The sequence below is a fragment of the Actinia tenebrosa genome, unplaced genomic scaffold (genome assembly GCF_029948245.1).
Source record: "Actinia tenebrosa isolate PJP-AT-01 unplaced genomic scaffold, QUT_ActTen_1.0 PGA_scaffold1__47_contigs__length_23844297, whole genome shotgun sequence".
Taxonomy (NCBI): Eukaryota; Metazoa; Cnidaria; class Anthozoa; order Actiniaria; family Actiniidae; genus Actinia; species Actinia tenebrosa.
The window spans coordinates 12,885,813-12,905,829 of record NW_028292578.1 but is presented as its reverse complement, the minus strand read 5'-3'; the positions used below and the strand labels follow the sequence as shown (position 1 = coordinate 12,905,829).

The 20,017-nt window shown below is 34.6% G+C and overlaps 2 protein-coding genes across 4 annotated transcripts in view; one reads left to right on the top strand and one right to left on the bottom strand.

Moving 5' to 3' along the window:
• Positions 1–248: 248 nt before the first annotated feature.
• LOC148909893 (uncharacterized) overlaps positions 249–20,017 on the top strand; it is a 30,814-nt gene continuing 11,045 nt past the window's right edge. The window contains exons 1-3 of one of the 3 annotated variants that reach the window (XM_089033219.1): positions 249–455; positions 868–2,044; positions 14,309–14,424. In XM_089033219.1, the coding sequence (XP_088889345.1) occupies positions 14,403–14,424 (22 nt within the window). In that variant the 5' untranslated portion in view covers positions 249–455; positions 868–2,044; positions 14,309–14,402. Of the gene's footprint in view, positions 456–867; positions 2,045–10,889; positions 10,997–14,304; positions 14,425–20,017 lie in introns of those variants that run through there. The other 2 variants (XM_089033218.1, XM_089033220.1) reach the window with 2 other exon arrangements.
• LOC116307696 (uncharacterized) lies at positions 2,947–13,342 on the bottom strand. Its single transcript, XM_031717993.2, is given in 6 exon segments — positions 2,947–4,658; positions 5,486–5,621; positions 5,800–5,944; positions 8,078–8,201; positions 13,072–13,146; positions 13,148–13,342. Coding segments are annotated over 6 exon segments (663 nt in total). The 5' UTR covers positions 13,241–13,342; the 3' UTR covers positions 2,947–4,568.

Sequence of the window (20,017 nt, the reverse complement as noted above, 5' to 3'; positions counted from 1 at the left end):
AAGATGGATAAATTGTTTGGGTTGTCACTAGGTCACGGTGATATTGTGACGTGTCTTGGACTAGCACATTATATATTCATGTAAATGTTTTCATAGCTATATTTCCACCAAATTATAATTCTACAATACAATATAATGTCTCCTAATACTTTTTTATTTTACAAATACCCCTTTATCAGTCATACACTCTTAATAAAGTAGTTTTATATTCGGTTTTTCTTGACCTATCACAATTATTTATTATTGAGCTCCCTGCGGATCATGGACTATCCAAGCCGTTTATCGTGCATACATTACTAGTCTTACTGATAAGACCGAGACAGCGCCTATTAATATTGGCATCTCTGAGAAGGTTCCTAAAGGGTTACTTACTTCTGAAGCTGGAAGATTCTTGACTCGCCTATCTTCATAGCAATAGAATCTTTCATAGAGAATTTTTGAACTTTGCCACAAAGGTGAGCTAATAAACTAGTAAACAAAAAGTACTACAAAATGCTCAATTTTGATATGCTTTATGTTTATTGCCTAAGAGCTGTCTTTTAAAATGCTATCGTTTTCTCTAACTGCTTAGTTTATTCTAGAACCCTTAATTAATAATTTCTCTGCAAGCTCGCCAGTTAAGTAAGTTAGTAATTTTTAAACACTAAAAGTCCTGAATGTTGGTGCTTCGTGAAGGCGCGCTCTGTACTGAAAACGCACGTATGCGAACCCTAGATGAGAGGTACAGTAAGCATCGATGTTGTTAAATATGTTGATCTTCCTGTCAGGGAAAGCAACCAGTATAAAATCCCTTAACTATTTAATTGCGTGTGCTTTTATAAAGTATCAGTTTTTCTCATGCGTATACATACTGTTTGTGGTTTTTAGTGTACTATTGATCATGAATGTTCTGTGGGCAATCATCTGGTTTATTGTACTTTGGTTTATCGCCTGGCCAGTTGGCTTTTTCTGTGCTAGTTGGTACGTCTGCTTTTCTCCATTCGAAGCCTGCATTGATGCCATCAAGGGTCTTACAGAACTTCTCATGAAAGGCGTTCAACTACCCCTAGAAGTAGCGAAGCACATGGTTGAAGGAAAATCTGGATGGTAAAATGGTGTCGAGTATGGCAACCATAACCAGTGTGTGTGTGGCGAAGCACTGTTATGAATCAATGTATAATGCGTTTATTTACAGTATTAACCTTTAAAAAGTCTTTAAAATCAATTTCTCATCCATTTCGCGAAAATAAAATAACTAACTTTTTTTTGTAAAGTGCATATTTTTTTATGCCTATAAATTTCGAAATCACTGCGCTTTGATTGTTTTGTATTATCTTTGTGACAGAAACGGACTATTAAAGTCACGTACAACCAAATCGGAAGAATTTCACACAGCTTATCTAAGAGAAATAGTTTTGGTGTTAAATAAATTGATTTTGCTGAACTGAGCTAATGTTTTATGCCCGGGTTTTTTTGTTTTAGCGCTTCAGTATTCACGCTTCAGCCAATACTATTCTTTTGTTCAAGAATCTGCCATATATATGCATATATATGCATATAAATGGGACACAACATTGTAACGTTTGGAATAAGCATATTAGAAAGGGAACGACCATTTACTTTAATACAGTTAACTCTAATTGCTTTTGTACTCAATGGTACTAAAAACAATACTTTTTCGATCGTTATAAATGATATTATATTTTTTCTCTGCGGATCCAGTTACTGAGGTGCAACGCTCGGTTCCGGTTGGCGCGGTTCCGGTCGATCGGTCGATGCTTTGTAAACACGTGTGAGCCGCTTTATTTTTCTGGTCAGCTGGTGTTCGTATTGCGCATGGTCATTAGGAGACGGGAAAGTTTGTACCTGGAAAGGAATTAAGATAAAGTTTTCAAAAGAAAGTTTTCTCTTTTAACCTCATTTTTCCCTGAAGAATTTCATAGATTTGAGTATTTGTATAACGAAGATTGTCTGTAGCCATTGGTTTATGCAAAACGATGTATAAAAACTTTGCAGAAGTGCCTTATATATATCACGGGTCAGTGGGGATGATAAAGACCTCAAGGTGCGTATGAGCAAAAAAAATTCCAAGTTGTTTTGAATCAGATTTTTATATCTTTGTATTTAAATAAGATCAAATGATCATTTAGAGTTATAAATATTTCGTTTGCTTTTTGAGAATCCCAAGGAAAATATTATTTCATTTGACTTTTAATTCCAGAAATCCTGGAAAATAATTATGTATGGTAACAAGCAAAGCAATGAGCTTGTTCCTCATACACATATTTAAGCAAATTTTTATTCATCCTTTTAAAAACACTGGTTGTTCAAAACTTTGAAGTTCGACTTGACTTGAAAGGGATCTAGGAATTTTGACTCAGTCTCCACACGGGAATGACATGGGGGTGCTTACCGTTAAAACCAATCCATATGGGAAAATCGTTTGCTAAATATTATTATGGTAAGAGAAGAATGGTACACGCATCTACTGGAAGAACAGAAAAGAGTGAGAAAAGTGGATTACCCAATCCAAACTGATAGAGTTTTCCAGAACTTTGTGATCGTAAAGGACATGCTATTTTTCAGCCAGAATTCACAGTTTTTTGGATTAATGGAAATGAAGGGTGGTGTAGTGGATAATATCCTCTGAGCTAGGTCTCGTGTTTGATTCTTGCACTCAGCTTCATGATGTGCTCAAGCAGAATATTGTAGTGGTGGCAGCCAAGTCTCTGAATTTATGATTTTGAGGTTTTTCTCTGGTATCTCTGATTCATTCCTCCATCTGCAAAATCTAACTACCTTAGAAATTCCGAATTCAACCTTTTGAGTTAGCCTGATGCCCTGACCTTGATCAGCCTAGAGGGTGTAAAACTACAGGGTTAGATAAGATCTGAAGGATTGAAGCCATTAATGCTGCATACATGAAGTACCAATAAGGTAAACAAGTAACGAGGCAGGAAAAATGTCTAAATACGAATCATATTATTATTTTATTATTGCTTGAAAGAATAGGCACTAAGAGTAAGCCTTAAATTATTTCAAACTCCATAATATTATTGGTATATCAATCTCTCTTCCAAATGGGCTAGAATATCTCTTCAAATTTAAAGCTAATATTATTATTTTATTTAATATACCAAGTACCGTACAAAGTTTATAAACATCTAAATGAATTAATAGACCTTATTCATTGCGTGACAATGTTTTCTCAATTCAGAATAACAAACCTCCAGAGGATTGATTTTCTTTTGTTTTTATTCTCCGAAAAATCCATGAGTATCCTAAAGTATACGAAAGGAATAATGATGATATCCTGCCAAGTTTCAATAGCTGTTTATTCCTCTAGGAGTTTGTCATGTTCAATTAGGAAAACAATTTCACACCACGAATAAGGGCTATTGATCTTAAAGTTTGGTACTGTATTTGACACTTTTTAAGAGTATAGCCTTAAAAGTATATATGTAGTTATACTTACTGTAATATTCCCGTTTGAATGAAATCCTTGTTTCAACTGTGGCATTTAGTACAAATTAGTATTAATTATGTAGTACTGTAACTGTACATTTTCATATACATGTATTATGGTGTTTGCACTCTATTACCTTATCCGCTGAGATAACTAGCTAAAAACTAGCGTGAGTTGCATCGGTGTTTCTAATGAAACAGTAATGATAAAAGGGTAAATTTTACACCGTGAAAAGATGAAAAAACTGACATTTCTGACGCTATTCCTTCATCATTTTTTTTTTTTCCATCTTTTCACAGACAGCGTAAAATTTACCCTTTTATCATTGCCTTATTAGCTGCAGACATTGAGAAAGTCTTATAAGTACACTTCTAAGCCAATAAACTTAAAATAAGCAACTGAATGTGTATACATACATGTATTTATTTAGAGCCCTACATTTAGCCTTGCTCATCTTATGTCTTAATTGCAGATGCACTGCATATGAGTTAGTGGTCATATAAACTTAACCAGTGAAATGGTTAGTAGACTAATAAGCAATATTATTAGTCCTCAAGACTGAATGAACTTTGAGTCAATAGCCCATGAGGACCGAATGAGCAAAAACATCGAAAGTGCCACAATTCATAATCTACGTATGCTCACTAAAACGAGAATGCTTGAGTGCCAATATTATCACATTTTTTCTTCGGATTTGCTGTGTTGTTAAATCCTCATTTGAAAACCTCAAGCCTGTAGGTATGAAATAAGGCAGGTACAATCCTCAAATCTTCTGCTCTAAGGTAGCCAATATATCTCTCTGGCCTTTGGCTATGGTTAAAAGCCTCCATTCTCGGTATGCAACTCTCACTCAACTTGTACACAAATTTAACTGTTAAAAATCACTCATTTAATTGTAACAAAAATCCAAACAAGTACTTATTCTAGACTTTTACAGTGTTTTTTTTTCTGTTGACTCTGATCGTAAAATGGTTATTAGTAGTATTAAACCATATCTTTTGTCTTACTTTAGGAAGATAAAATTTGAATCTCTTTTTCAGTCTTTTTTATCATATTGCTGCTGGTACTGTATGTAATCCTTTCACTTAATGTCTTTATAGATAAAGTCCTGGTCAATGTTAAATCAGCTTGCGACCTGAGGTTTTGATTTCTTTAAATTTACTTTCATAAATTCTGGTTTTAAGTCTTCAATATTCTTGCTTTGTTCTTCTTCCTGTGAGAGGAATAATGCCATTACGAATTGTCAGATAGAAGCAAGATTTTCTATGAGTTAGTATTTTTAATTTCTTAATTCTTCTAATGAAAGCAAATCAGGATGGCATACATGTAGGAGTAGTGCACTTGTCTCCCTCTGGTGTCTCAGGTTCGATTCCTGGACTTGTGCATTACCCCTTCTAAGGCTGTATTCATAATGTATGGCAGGCGGGGGGGGGGGGTGGGGGGCAGGTGAAATTTAGGGGGGATCGAAAAAAATATTTACCAGTAAAATGGGGGGGTTTGAAAAATTTTATCACAGAATTGGGGGGGATGCAAAATTTTTAGAAAAGAGAGATTGCCCAGGGGGTATAGTTATTCTTTTGGGGACTTCAACGGGGGGTCTTAAGAATTTTTTTGTCATTTAAAGAGTTCACCTGCCCCCCCCCCCCCCTGTCATACATATGAACGCAGCCTAAGGATAAGGCAAAAACTGGGCCAAGTTTGCATTACAGTGCATTTTGGGGCTATTTTAGGGGACAAATGTTTAAGATGGCAACTCTAAATAATATATTGTTCTCTAAAACAGCCCCAAGATGCATTGCAACACAAATTCGACCTAATTTTTCCCTCAACCTCGTAATGGCTAATGCCCAAGTTAAATTTGTCATGTCTTTCCCTTGATCTGAAGAATTTTTCTGGATTCTTTTGATTTTCTTCCTCCATAAAACCCAACAACGATACTACATTCCATATATTTAATCTGTGAGCTGGTCACACCCTAGCTGACTAGCTGGCTCAGAGAATTTCATGGGCTATTTTACAGGGAGATCAAACTTGTCTTACCTCGAGTTTCTTGGATATAATCTTTAGTTTTGCTGCTAATTCTGTCTCATTTAGCAGTTCTTGTTCTTTTGCTGTCTTTTTACTTTCAAATTTTTCCCACGTTTTAACAAGCTCTGGTCTGCCCAACTGTATACCTCTGTGAGTAGAATTAACAAATGTCAAATATGAGAAAATAGGAAATTAATGGATTTAATGATTTACTCATATCACCAGAAAAGGATTGTTTCTAATTTGAGTGGTACTTTTGAGTTACCTCGTGGAGCATCAATCTGTACATTCCTCAAAAACAGAATGCTAATACAAATCACATGTACCTCTGTTGGCTGAATTTAAGGTCTTTCTGTAGTTTAGATTGCTCTGTTGTTTGGTTATCTGGCCGAGTTTTTTTTCTTGACTGTGTTGGACTGTCTTGTGGATTTTTTATGTAGTCCTCTGGAGGATAACTTGGGTGATTACGTCCTGTTGAAATAATGATTGAAAATTATATAATGTACCTTAAAAACACAAGTTAGGTAAATCCCTGCGTTTGTGATGTTGACCAGCAGCTTCCGGTTAAGACAGGGATTAAAATAACAGCTGGAAATCAGACAATGTCTGCCCAAAATTGGAACTTGTCAGCCTTAGCTTGCTGGCTATTTTGACCAGTAACATTGAGCCAGAAAGGAAATATGATTTGAGCTAAAATTAATTTGGCCGGCTTAGGCCTGTCATCATGACCACATCTTAGCCATCATTATTTTAAGCCCTGAAAGACAATTTTACTTAATGTTTGATTTAATCCCCTTATTTTTGTATACTTTACATATTCATGCATTTTCCATTCAATCATTTGCTTTTTCATTCATTTAATCCTTTTGTCATGCATGTTTTTAAAATATGCTTCAAAAAACAGATTCAAAAGCTTTAAAATTAGTTTGTTGGCAAACTTTCAACTTGCTTCCCTTTAGACTGTTGGCCTTGGTTTCCCACCAAACTATGTCACTTTTTTGTGTTCTGTCTTGAACATGCATTAAATAAAATGAAAGACAAAATTAATATGACCGTGAAAAAATATGACTTGACTATAAGTTTGTAGGAAAAAGAAATTAGGCTTTGTTAGAATTCCTAGTTTCTCGTGAAAATTTAGAAGTCATAGGAAATTTCTTTTATGCCTTGAAGCCAGCCTTCAATAAATTAATAATGAATTTCCTGGGTGAGCACTCTGTTGTTTTGTAGTACAACTCTTTGTCAGATAATATAGGGATAAATTTAACTCTAACATATTTCTGAATTCGTGTGGGCACTTATGGTTGTTAAGCAGCTGTTATACAAGTTGTTCTATATTGGACATTGGAACTTAGGAATCCATTTGTGAAAAATAAATGTGAAACACGATAGAAAATAATATTTTTTTAAAATACACGTTTACAAAATGATAAAGAACCACTAAATACTTCCCATGCTTTTGAAATAATATTATTTTAAATCACTTTGCCAGTGATTTCCTTCCTATTCCAAGAACATAGGTTGGAATAATATCAATATTTTTAAATGCTTCAAATCTATTTACTGTAAGATAGTATATTTTTATCAATATTAACTATTTCAATTGATATTTGTTTTTAAAACTTAGCACGAACATATTTAACTAGACCCATATATTTACATAAAATACTACAGCATGACTCTTCAAATGGGGTTAATTAATTAAATCATGTCTACGGAAAGACAAAGCAGACACCTCAAAGCAGAAAAATTAATGAACTAAACAAGACAGAAGTTCATTAATGTCACAGGGCTCTAACTTAGTGGTAGTCACCTTGGTAGTCACATCTGGTGATTTTTTATCTTGGCTAGCTATAGCAAAGCTTGCTAATTTAATAGCCATATTGATCTTTACTAAGAATTTTGGTACTAAATTTTCCAGTAATAATATATATATTTGTCCTTTTCTGTATCTGCAATACCATATAGCTAAGGAAACCTATTAGTTAGCTAACCATAAGTCAGACAAATTTAATATAGACTATTTTATAAACTATAATAAAGAAAAAATTAAATTTAAGATTTGTTGTCATGGCAATTAAATAGATTTAATAGTGTACAGTATATTATTTTAATTTTAGCAAAGGGTGTGCCACTAACAGTTTACACATGAGTAGAACATTATTATATTTAATGAAATTTTAAGCAAAATTTTCAATTCAAGATACTTTATTCTTAAGAAAATGAGTTTTTTACTGTTTTGTTGTATTTTTAGAATTTTTATATTTTCATAAAATTTAGATTTCAAACCGTCTTTTTTGCTTTAATGGTTTCAGTGTTTTATAAATTTAGCCTCACATTTCTCAAGTGGATTTACTGAATGAGTATAGAACATGATATGATATGAAACCGCCCACACTGAAGTACTCGTTACGAATTTCTTTAAAATAATGAGCACTTTAGCTTTGAAAACCATATTTCATAGATCATTAAACTCTTCACTTTAAACTTGTTACAAAGAGCTGGAAATTATGTCGTTTGAATTTAAAATATACTGGAGTATATAAAGGAGTCTCTTTAGCTAAAAATAAAATAAAATTCTTTATTAAATAGATCTATTATACTTACCTAAGTGTGGACATTGCGTTTGCGCTGTAAGTTCACAGAGAGCATCCATCTTGATGTCTTTCTCAGGTTGTGGTGACTCTGTTTCCATGTATTCTAATGTTATCGGATCAACAAGGGTTATAAACTGAAAAAATAATAATCATGATATAAGAATAAGAATATTACTTGACATCTAGTGGTTCCCAGTATAAAACTGTTAATGTTAAAATGTCTAATTTTAAAAAAAAAACCATCTTAATTTTTGTTTTTTTTTGCTATTAATAGAAACCAGCTTTCCCAAAGCCATGCATACATTGTACATTTTGTATTGAAAACAATAGCCAGACAAAATATATAATATGTATATAATATAATCTGTGATCAGTTGCTATGGATATGAAATAAATTAGTACAACAAATCTAGAATAATAATAACAACAACAACATAACTTACTCCAGTTGAAAATTTTACTTAGGAGTTGTATGTGTAGGCTGAGTCTAAAGGCAACTGGTAACCCTATTATTTATACAAACATCTAGTAATATAAGTGTATAGATTCATTTGAATACAGTTTTTTTGAGGTTCAAAATAAGGAAGAAAATCTATTAGAGTTTGGCATATAAACAAAAGATTTAAAGTACTAGTATTTTTTGATTGGACGGTTTGGAGTGTTGTTATTGTCACTTTTTCTTATGAATAAAGAAAATTAATATTCTTAGTGGAAGTGTGAATAAATGAAAAAAATTAATGACATGGCTTAACTTGTCAAAAGGGTTTACTGTCAGGCTAAGTACATTTTCAATAGGATTCTGGAAAATGTGTTTGCCAAATATTACCTCAGATCTTAGATTTGTTATTAAATATTAAATATTTGAAACCCATACAAAACCCTCAAATTTAATAAAGAATTTTAGCAAAGGCGTATTTAAACATTTGATTTGGGAAAAAATAAAGATGTGATGCCAGATTACAAGCTTTCTCCTAACAAAGTAAAAAGCATTCTTTGATAGATTCTAAACCATAAGCTGACCAACTATCTTGGTTTATTATTGAAAGTATCAAATATATTTGGATCTATTTTTTGCTTCATATGTCCATGGAAAATGTTGAAGAAAAGCTGAGTGTCCAAGGACCTAATAAATGAGATCAAACAAGAAAGAAGTGGAGTTTTGATATCTTCTTTAACAGTTCATGAAACCAGATGTTATTTCCAATAAGAAAACATCTTAGGTTTTTCTAAAAAGTAATTAGTACCTTTAGAAGTATTAACCTTAATCTTTAAAAGACTGATATATTACAGTTGTTATAGTCTTAGAGGGCATACAGACTTGTAATACACAGAGTTTAATTACTGGCTAGGAGGTCCAGATTGGGGAAAATGATATATGCCCAAGGTTTTGGATATATCGACTGAGGCTATTAAGCTGAGTTCCTTTTTCAAGACTGAGGGTACAGGTTTTCCTTATCTGGACTGACTCTAGGAAGGTAAATAACTTTTTTTTTTTTCGTTTACTTTTTATCTCATTTTGCAATTTTTTATTGTTGTTTAGCAATAATTATTCCAGGATAGCAGATCAGAGAAAGAAAATATCAGCTGCTTATGCAGCTAATGAGAATACTTTTTAGGATACCAGACTGTAAAACTAAAGCTATTATACTTACATCAGCCATATTCCTAATTATTCAGTATTATGTACATGTGTATTATGGTGCCTTGGTCAGTTATGCAAATGTGTCCAGGTATACAGTTATTCCATTATTAATGCATTTCAGTTTTTCCATATGTGCACCTGTCCAGAACATTACTTAGTTTTTCATCTAATTTTCTACCATTTTGCCATTCACTCACTTATTTTTGTTCTGTTTGGAAGATAAGCTCTGACTACTAAAACTTAAAGAGTTGCTTTTCCTAAAAAATTTAAATTCTATCGTGGCTATCACAAGCCATGATTCTTCTAAGGAATACACCATTAGATAATTGGAATAATAGGAATGTTGCACGACAAAATTTATTTGTAGCAAGTCCTGCAAACATTTGTTTTTGTGTATGCTTGCTTGACATTGCATTTCTGAAAGGCGAGGTTGCGTGAAATTTATTTTCCAGGTGAAGTCCTTGCTAGATATCTTTGGGGGGATTTTTGCAACCCCCACCCTCTATTGTCTAATGGTTTTATATCCCTAAATACTGAAAGCTTGATGGGTTGCATGTGATTCTTCAGATAAGCTTAACCTTAAAACCGCCTAAACAATGGCAATATTATGCACTGACAAAACTATTACAGTCATGCCACTATTAATTAATCATTCTAATTATCTACTGAACACTACTGTAAAAAGCTCACTCGCCAGATTTACCACATACAACGAACCATAAACCACGAAACGAGTAAACAACAAATGACAAATTACATGATATTTTATCCTAATGCGTTTTGAAGCCAAGGAATGAACTAGCAAGAAAGAAAATAGTAACTTGAAACCTTCAAAATAGCTTAAATATTTGAAAAATGAAAAATATTGGAGATGATAAGAGATAAGTGAAAGCCCCTATTTCGATAAAATGTTTTGCGTGCTTATAAAAGGGAAAAATAATCCTAGAATTGTAATGGAAATTCAATGTTAAAAGTAAAATATCCATAGTAATATTAATAATATTAAACTGTATTCAGCCTTGTGTTAAGGTGTACACAATATAATTCAAAGCTAAATTTGTAAACCTGTGCGATACTCTGCCAATATATATAAAGGGTGTTACTGCAACCACACACCTAGTAAATTTCCTGTTCGTCCAAATTCAAGAGGACCCTGTGTTCGCCCTAAATCCGGAGCCCTCTACGATGCCAAAGTTATATCGTCAGGCGCTCGCTTGCGTTACAAGTGTTATTTTAGGCATTTGACATTCCCTCTAGAGCGCAAGGTTCACAGAAGAAAAATACACGGTAATTTTGAATGAAACCGAATCGTATAACTTATAGTATTATATTATATAGTATTAAGTCTTGAAGAAGTATGTTTTGAGGCGCAATGGCGAGTCGAGAAACTTATTACATTCCAAAAGTATTAATGTGATTTTTCAAAATATGTGAACGTAGAAACGTACACATATCGGCAATTTTTACCACAAGAATATTACTCACGTTCTAAGGTGAAATCAAGACGCTCCCATCTCAAAATCACGGTCTACGTCGATTCTCGTGTCATTCTATTTTTCCGTTTTGTCCGACTATGTAAACGTTGGCTACACACGGAAAATAATGATGTTGCCTAATTTGGGCAAATACTACGCCGAGTTTCCTGTAGCCAGCGTATTTCAGGATGAAGCACGCGTAAGTTGCAATTAAGAGCCACTCTACCGGAAAATGTAAACATTACTGTTTTCATTGCTACGCGCTTTGTGACAGGGAAATCGGGCAATAGACTTTTGAATACCCTGATTGACGATAGTGTATTGCCCTGATTTTTTCCGCCCGAAGCAATGAAGACAATGATAAAATACTAGAGTTTGAGAACTGATTGGGTAGGATTTCATGAATAATAAGGATAATCTTTTGTTAATTTAACATGACAAATTTACGTCAAAATTCATTTCTAGCAATCAAATTCAATTTCCAACGCAATTTGTGGTGCTGTCAGGAAACTGTCATAAATTAAATGTAGAATACGAAATTTAATTTCATATTGAGTACGAATACCTGAGAAGGTTCGAGTACTTCGTGAATTCCAAGGCGCCCTATCTGTTTCGACTTATCTCAACACTTTTTCGATGTGTTTGTTTTTATGGAAGCAATCTATGTCCATAACACGTCAATAACACCTCGCTATTGGACGAGCGAAACAAACAAACGCTTTTTGCATGTTCTGAAAGGTACAAACTAATAAATTATATATAAAATCCATGCAGGAACTTGTTTCTGAAAACCTATTCTCTTGCAAGATAAAATTTCTGCTTAACTTCCACCTACAAAAATATGCGTGTAGACATGTACAAGATCTAACTACTCAAAAGAATGATTTTAAGTACGTTTATCTTATTGTCTTCCAAATCCTGAAGAACAATAACAAATGCAAATCCTTTTTCATGGGAACAATGTCGCTTGATTTTCCTAATTACTATTTCTATACAAAACTACCTTTCCACGCACCGCTATAATATATATTTGATGCTTAAACCAATGTGAAAATGATAAAGTATTAAGAACGAGGAAATGTAACGAGAGCCCCTTTGGTTTATAGTATGTGCTGAGGAACTAAAAAGAGTAGTAGAGTCTAGTAGTAAAAAAGAACTTCATACTAGGATAACTGAATTGTCATAAAGATTATTAAGAGGGAATATTATCGTTGTTGTTCTAAATATTCTTCATTTCCTAAGCAACTGATTTTCTCCTCGGAAGTGTAGTCTATTTGTTTAGCTACGTGTGTGATTTATCGATGACTATGGTTGTTTTGCATCGATAAAATTCCTGTTAGCCTTATAGCCACTGACCAATCATATTAGACTTGGTCAACAAAACAACATGGTTTGGCAAATTGTTGGGGGGTATATCGTGATCTTTTGCAAAGTCAATTAGTTAGAAAACATAGTTTCCGTTTACTGTAGCCCAAATCTCTGCTTTTCCTTTTTCTTCGCGTCCATATATATATATATAAATATATAGTTTTAGTACACGTCCATACCGATATCTAGCAAGGCTAGTAGTTATCGAATTCTTTCTGAGATCTGAGCTCGATTCAGAAATATTTTTTTAAAGACAATAAAAAATCAAAAATCCATAATAGTATTTGGTATTGTAAAATAAATGGCTGAAGCACTTATGTGGCATTTCGCATAAACTCCAAAATAGATTTTAGGCAATTTTATACAAGAGTTGATCATTTGAAACAAATTTCTCAATCCTTAAAGAATTCCTTAAAGCATGCGAGCTCTGTTGTCTGAAAGATTTGCATCACTGTTCCAAGAGGATTACCGACAGATTTATAGATTCTATATTTACAGAAAATACAAACAGAATCTTACTTCTACATATGATGATGGAACATATCCCAAGTCATTGTTATCAAGTCTTCGAGCTCCCCACCATCCGCTGCTTGTCCTTGTCAATGATATAAAACTTATCGCCTTGTCTAAAGCTGAGTAGCGCATCGGAAGCGTCCTGGTAATCGTACTTGGCTCTATAAATCTCCATTTTGCTGGTGTAATAGGACTTGCGGTAGCACTCCGGCAAGATCACGATCGACTCAATCTAGTGCCCGATAGGATTGAATATTCCTTGAGCGTGAAATTGTCAATGTGTCTTTTCACACAAGGCGCAGTCAACCGTGACGTCAGATGCTCTATCCAATCACAAGAGATTCTTTTCAAACTTCAAACGCTCAACCCCCAGTTATATTATACTTCCTGATGCTAAATTCCTTCAAACAAGGAAATTTTTCGTGTGTGCTTGCCACTCGGGAGCCAGAAATCTTTCAGTGTTAGCACTTGTATCTAGATATGCGTATGCGAATTTTATAGCCACCGTCTTTTTATGATATTAAATATACGGAATGAGCTAGGATACATAGTGAGCTATTGTTCTGATTAGAATGGAATCGGCAAATTACGCTACCTGATGCTGTTTCGTTGTACTTAAAAGGAAATTAGAGTACTCGATCGATCAATATTTTAAATATATATCAGTTTTGTACGAAATTAAATTAATGATGTTTACAGCCCGACTACTAGCGCATTGCGAAGATTGCGTGACAGCTTACGTGACTATGAATCCAGCCAGTGACAGCTTACGTGACTCTGAATCCAGTCAGTAAAATGTTTAATCTATTGAAATTAAATACAACAGTCAAATGTTCAAAAATATCAAAATTATAATTCAAAATTAAACAGAATATTTTTAAAATATGAAATAAATACATTAATCTTTCAATATAATTTTAAAAATATTTTTGAAAAATGTTTTTCGAAAATAGGTTTTAAAATAGCGGAGCTAAAGATATGTTTCTTAACAAGCAAAGCTCTATCACTTTCTCGTGTGGGAAGATGAAGTATTGTAAAGGATTCATGCATTGTCCATTTTATGATATTGCATGACCAATGTCATCGTAATCACTAAGGAAAATAGCACAGATATGGGATCCTCGACTTAACTCTTGTTATTTTCAATACCCCTAAACTCCCATAGACTATTAAACTCACGAGTATTACCTATTGGTCAAAATGATATCAATCAATAAAAGCCTTTCAATTTTGTCTTAGTCAGATGATCATAGCTACCTTGTACCTGTCTGGAAATCAACGGACTCAAAACAGAGATGTAAAAGCGATCCTATGATGATTCCAAAGCTTGCGAGTGGATGATTTTTGGCGATAGAAAAGGTATTTCTCAGTAAAATGACAATGTGTGGGTGTTTCGTTTAATTCTATCATCACAGAAAGCTCTAAAGTTAAATTTGGTTATTCTTCCTTGGAGCCGATTGTAATGACAAAACACTTTAATCTCTAAGGAAATATCACTTGTCACTTACCAATATCAATTGCCTGTTCTCGACTCTCGAAATACAAAACTTATTCTTCTCGGTTAAAGGTGTGAAAAGGCCGTTTTACAGGCGGAGAAAGCTTTTTGCTGGTGTACGTATTTGGCTGTGTATTTAATTATGATTTATTAAACGTTTCGTTTTGGCCAGCGCAATTCTAGAACCTTCTAAAGGCGACAACTCCTCCGGTTGTCACGTTGTAAACATCTAAGGAAATCACCAAACACCTGCTACTTCAAAAATGATTTACGCAAAACTATTGATGATCTACCAGAGTGGCGAATCCAGGGGTGGGTCCATGGAACTCCCCTTTGTGAAGTGTTGTGAAGCCGATCATGTAGAGTGAATTTGTGAAGCCGATCGCGTCACCATTTTCTGTGTGCGTGCGGCCATCTTAGACCCCCCCAAGAAAATCATGAATCCGCCAATGTACAATATGTTCCAGAAGTCTTTAATTGGAACCCCTGTGAGAAGGTATAACAATTCAAGCTGTCAATAGATAAAACTAGTCACATAGTCTAAATTATGACATTCTTTTGTTTGATTATCTGAAGCGATCTAACTCGTCAAAATGGAGGTTACTTAGTTGATTTGAGGTTGGGTTCACATCAAAAACAACCGCTTTTTTCAAGTAGAAATAATAAACTCCATTAAATACAATCTTGATTTTCTCCAAAAAGCTCAGCTGATTTATATGATTAACTATCCTGGAAAATATTTCTTTAATTCAGTTTTCCTACATTCACTTAGACACTAAGAAGTCTCTTCTTTGTTCCAAATATATTAAAACACTGTCATTCAAATTACATTTCCTATATTGCTGGGATGTACTCGGAAGAAGAATCCTACTGATTGTATCAACACTGCGTTGGAATTATCAATTTAGCTTGTTTTGATTTTATTCTACATATTTGAGATGGGATTTTTAGTTCCTATGATTAAAGCCATGTGCTCCATTGCGATGAACGGCAATTGAGTCTTTAAAGCACTCCGCAAAACCGAATAAGTTGGATGTTTTGTCTTCGTCTTTTTTTAAGATAACGGATCCATATTATAAAAAGCAGTCTTTGTGAATATGCAGTTGACATTTTACATTACTGTAAAAGATATATCTGAAGTACGTATTTCAGAAGTCGTATGATTTCATGACTCAGACGGCACTAACCTGAACCGCGTGATGGTGCGAGCACGTGACTATCTCGATCGACCTGATCGCCTATCACCCAGCGTACACTATGAATCTAACGCGCATTAGTTGTTTGAATATTGCATGAACCGTTGTGGTTCCGTCACTTCCTATTTATGTAGTCTGATAAAAAGAAAGGCTTTAGGGATCGGGAACGGATAGCTTGTACGGTACTGATCTGGACAATGATTTATCTATTAAGCTTGATTTCTGACAATTTCAGACATGAGTCTAACATTTGATGCTTGAATCTAGAATCGTTCTCATGCATCGATTCTCATCTACTTAGTTTTAAGGAACGGAAGGCTCCAACCATGGCTACTATTTGGACAGTGTGATCTTCTATTGATCTGATCTGAATTTCTGCTACCTTTTTAAAGAAAGGTTTTAGGGAACGGAAGGGTTCGAACCATGGCTACTATCTGGACAGTGTGATTGTCTATTGATCTGAATTTCTGCTACCTTTTTAAAGAAAGGTTTTAGGGAACGGAAGGGTTCGAACTATGGCTACTATCTGGACAGTGTGATTGTCTATTGATCTGAATTTCTGCTGCCTTTAGCCATGACTTTAAAACGCCCCTTTGGTGTTTGAATCTAGAATCGTTTTTGTCATGCCATTTCTATCCAGATAAGATTGAGATCGAACGGAAGGCTCGGGAAGCTACTATCTGGACATCGTGATCGTCTATTTGATCTTAATTTCTGACTTCTTTAGACATGAATGTAACACTCTTTTAGTTTTTGAATCTAGAATCGTTGTCATCCATTCTTATCTAGATAAATCATATCTGATAAATAAAAGCACTGATCATAAAGTTTTGTAGTACTAATGCCCCCTCCCACGCCCCCCTGGCTACTGGCCCACAATAGGATTTTTAAAAGGCATGGATTCATAGTACTGCAAATAAAATTATGTGGTACTAATGCCCCCTCCCACGCCCCCCTGGCTACTGGCCCACAATAGGATTTTTAAAAGGCATGGATTCATAGTACTGCAAATAAAATTCTGTGGTACTAATACCCCCCTCCCACGCCCCCATGGCTACTGGCCCATAATAGGATTTTTAAAAGGCATGGATTCATAGTACTGCAAATAAAATTCTGTGGTACTAATTCCCCCCCTCCCACGCCCCCTGGCTACTGGCCCATAATAGGATTTTTAAAAGGCATGGATTCATAGTACTGCAAATAGAATTCTGTGGTACTAATACCCCCCTCCCACGCCCCTTGGTAAATTTTCTTTCGTGACCGAAAGGAACTTCATGTAGTCATAACATAATCAGTTAGTACTAGATAAAATAGTATTAGTAGACATACATGGAGGTCCTTGGCGTTGCCAATAACCTTAACACTAGGTTATTTTGCCGTAAAGAAACAACCGCCATTTCTTCGTGAATGTTTTATGTGATGCTGTTGTCGTGCCAGAAACTGTCTGTGTTATGCAGGGTTATATCTCCACTATTACTCAATTCTTGTTCCCTTCTTTCCTATTTAAAGGAGTGACCTTAAATAACTCATAACCTCTACCCCTCCCATCGTCACGTGACTAATAGCCTTTGTCATGGTGAAAGGAAAACTTTTCTGTCGAACAAACAAAACATCTTTGCGTGTTGTGTTTTTATCAAGGACTCAAACATCTGTGCCGAAATACTCATGCGGACAGAATAATATTCAACTGCGGGAAAGAAAACTGAAAATATTGGTTAAAATTTTTAAGACGAAATGGGACATACCTAATTACATTAGAATAATATTTCATTTATTGAATTTCATTTTTATTTATTGAATCAAAATAGTTTCGTCGCGATCACTTGTTAAGTGAAAGCATAAGATAGAAATTATAATTCAGTGTTAGCTGGAAAGAAAATCAAATGTCAAATGCAAATAAGTGTGTTTTCTATGATGAAATTAATGGCATTTAGTAATATTATCAATGAATCTAATCGATCGTGCAACAACAAAAACTACTACGTAAGATTAATCCATACTGTAATTATTAAGTACGAAACGAAAATAGTCATAAAAATCTTATAGCAATTTTTAAGCAACGAAGATCTTTCTCCTCTTATAAATATTCCTAATCGTTCTTTTATCAACCTAGAAAGAAAATAAAAATCCTTACTGTTGTGTTTTTAATCAACGAAGCGGTCTTTGTCCTCTCATAATTATCCTTAATCGTTATTTTATCATCGTAGAAGAAATATGTGGTTAACCAGCGACTTACCCAGTTGATACTTGAAAGTTTTCTCCTCGACTAAAGTCACGAATGCTCTCCGAATTCCCTCTGTCTTGACCTGCGTTCTCAATCAGGTTAGTCTAATGAGCTAAACTAAGAAAGTCGTTGGTTTCAGTTTCTTGTTGTTTTATGTATAGCTTCCGGCAGATAGAAGAATGCCAAAGATTGACAGTGAATAGGTTGTCTAACGAACCGACATGTCGTAACCCAACAAAAAGAAATATTTTCATTTGATTCCCTAAATTACGAAACTAAGACAAAATGTTTAAATTTTAAATTTTTATAACTTCATCGAGCATTCCGCTGTAGATAATGGTGATTATTGACCGTTATTTTATTTACAGAAAAGCTTATAATCGGTATAAATGGACGTCATTAATTAAGTCTCTAATGCCGTTTGGAGGTTTTAACTAAATAATCAAGCGCTAATCTTGGAAAACAGAAAAGTCAAACGTTCTTGAAGAAAAAATATTTGAAGAGTGTGTCTGTATAGGCAAGCCCCGAGCAACTGACAAGACCTGCTAGCTACCATATTTACATGATTAGTTCGAATCCCTAAAGCACCTTTTTTCTTCTCAAAGAATATAAGCATTCTTTTGTCGCCGAATTTATTTGAAATTAGGAAGTCGTCAAAATTGAAACACGTTGATGGAATTTTAGGGGAAATTGTCCTGTTATTTATGCGTTATTTTATATTAGCGTTGTAATATATCCGACTTAAAACGTTTTTTCCTTGCGGATAATGCTTACCAGAGTTCTACCAGTGAGTAGGTCCTCGCCGTCTCTATCAAACTAGTGGTCTAGTCCGCCTATACGTCCAGCAGTAATGGTTTTTGGTTCGCAAGTGGTTAGGGCTTAAAAGGGTGCACCCATGTTTGGACTTAATATTGAAATCTATACGCGCATCAGTTGAACCAGCGTCACGAAGTGCGTCAGTTGGGGTAGGGTTAGACGATATAACGTGCTACCTGATAGGGAAAATCCCATCAAAATACAAGACGTCTGCTATCTCCCCCACAGGCATTAAAAAGTGCTGAAAAACTATAGACAAAAAATGACAGAGACGCCAAGGTGTACCCTGCATGTCTCCCAAACACTTATCTGAACTAAAAACAAAAATATTTTTTGAATAAATATTTTCCTATGGCTATCTAGTCGTATTATTTTTGATCTATTCTTAGAGGAGATATTATGTTTCGGTTTATAAGAAAAAGGGGTGCTGCCGATATGATCACATGATATTTGGTGGATATTTCAGTATTCTAATTCAGTTTTCATTGACGTAAACGTTTCCAGGATGGGCAATACATACAGCAAGAGTGCGAACATGTTCGGGGAAAAAATCTCAAAAGGCTCCCGCAACCAATTTTTCTTGAACGCGTTTTCTAGAGTTCGAGTTAATGTAGTGCAGTTTCGTGCAGTATAGTGGATCATAGGTCGTGAAAGTATAAGGTATTGGAACATATCGCACTATAGAGGCCCAAACAAGTGACCATTAATACATTAAGTACCAGCCAGAGTTCTTGATAGGCAATGGAATATATAACACAATATAGAGTCCAAAATAAGTGATATTTCATGAGGTACTAGCCAGCAACAGATCGTAAAAGGCTGTAACTCCAAATAACAAGATGGTTTTTACACTTTTAAATATATGGAGAGATATTAGGTAGGACTTTTTAAGTGCTTTAGAATCGAGTGCTTCAGCCTGGGCACCCCCTGCATGTTATGCGGCAAACACATTCACTTTCAACATATAACTCCCCCAAAGAAATCCAATTGATTTATTTATCATAATATTTTGGTGTTTATCAAGTAGGTGATAAATAAATCGATCGTTCCAGAAGCCCCAATATTAAACAAGAAACGAAACTTGGCTCGATACAAATTTCACTTTCGGAAATCGAAAACTCTAGTGGACTTCCAGCTGTGCGCGGAGAAGCTGTGCCCTGCATGTTTTGTCAAGCCGGCAAACGAGTAACTGTGTTTGGAGATGTCTTCAAACACCTGCTG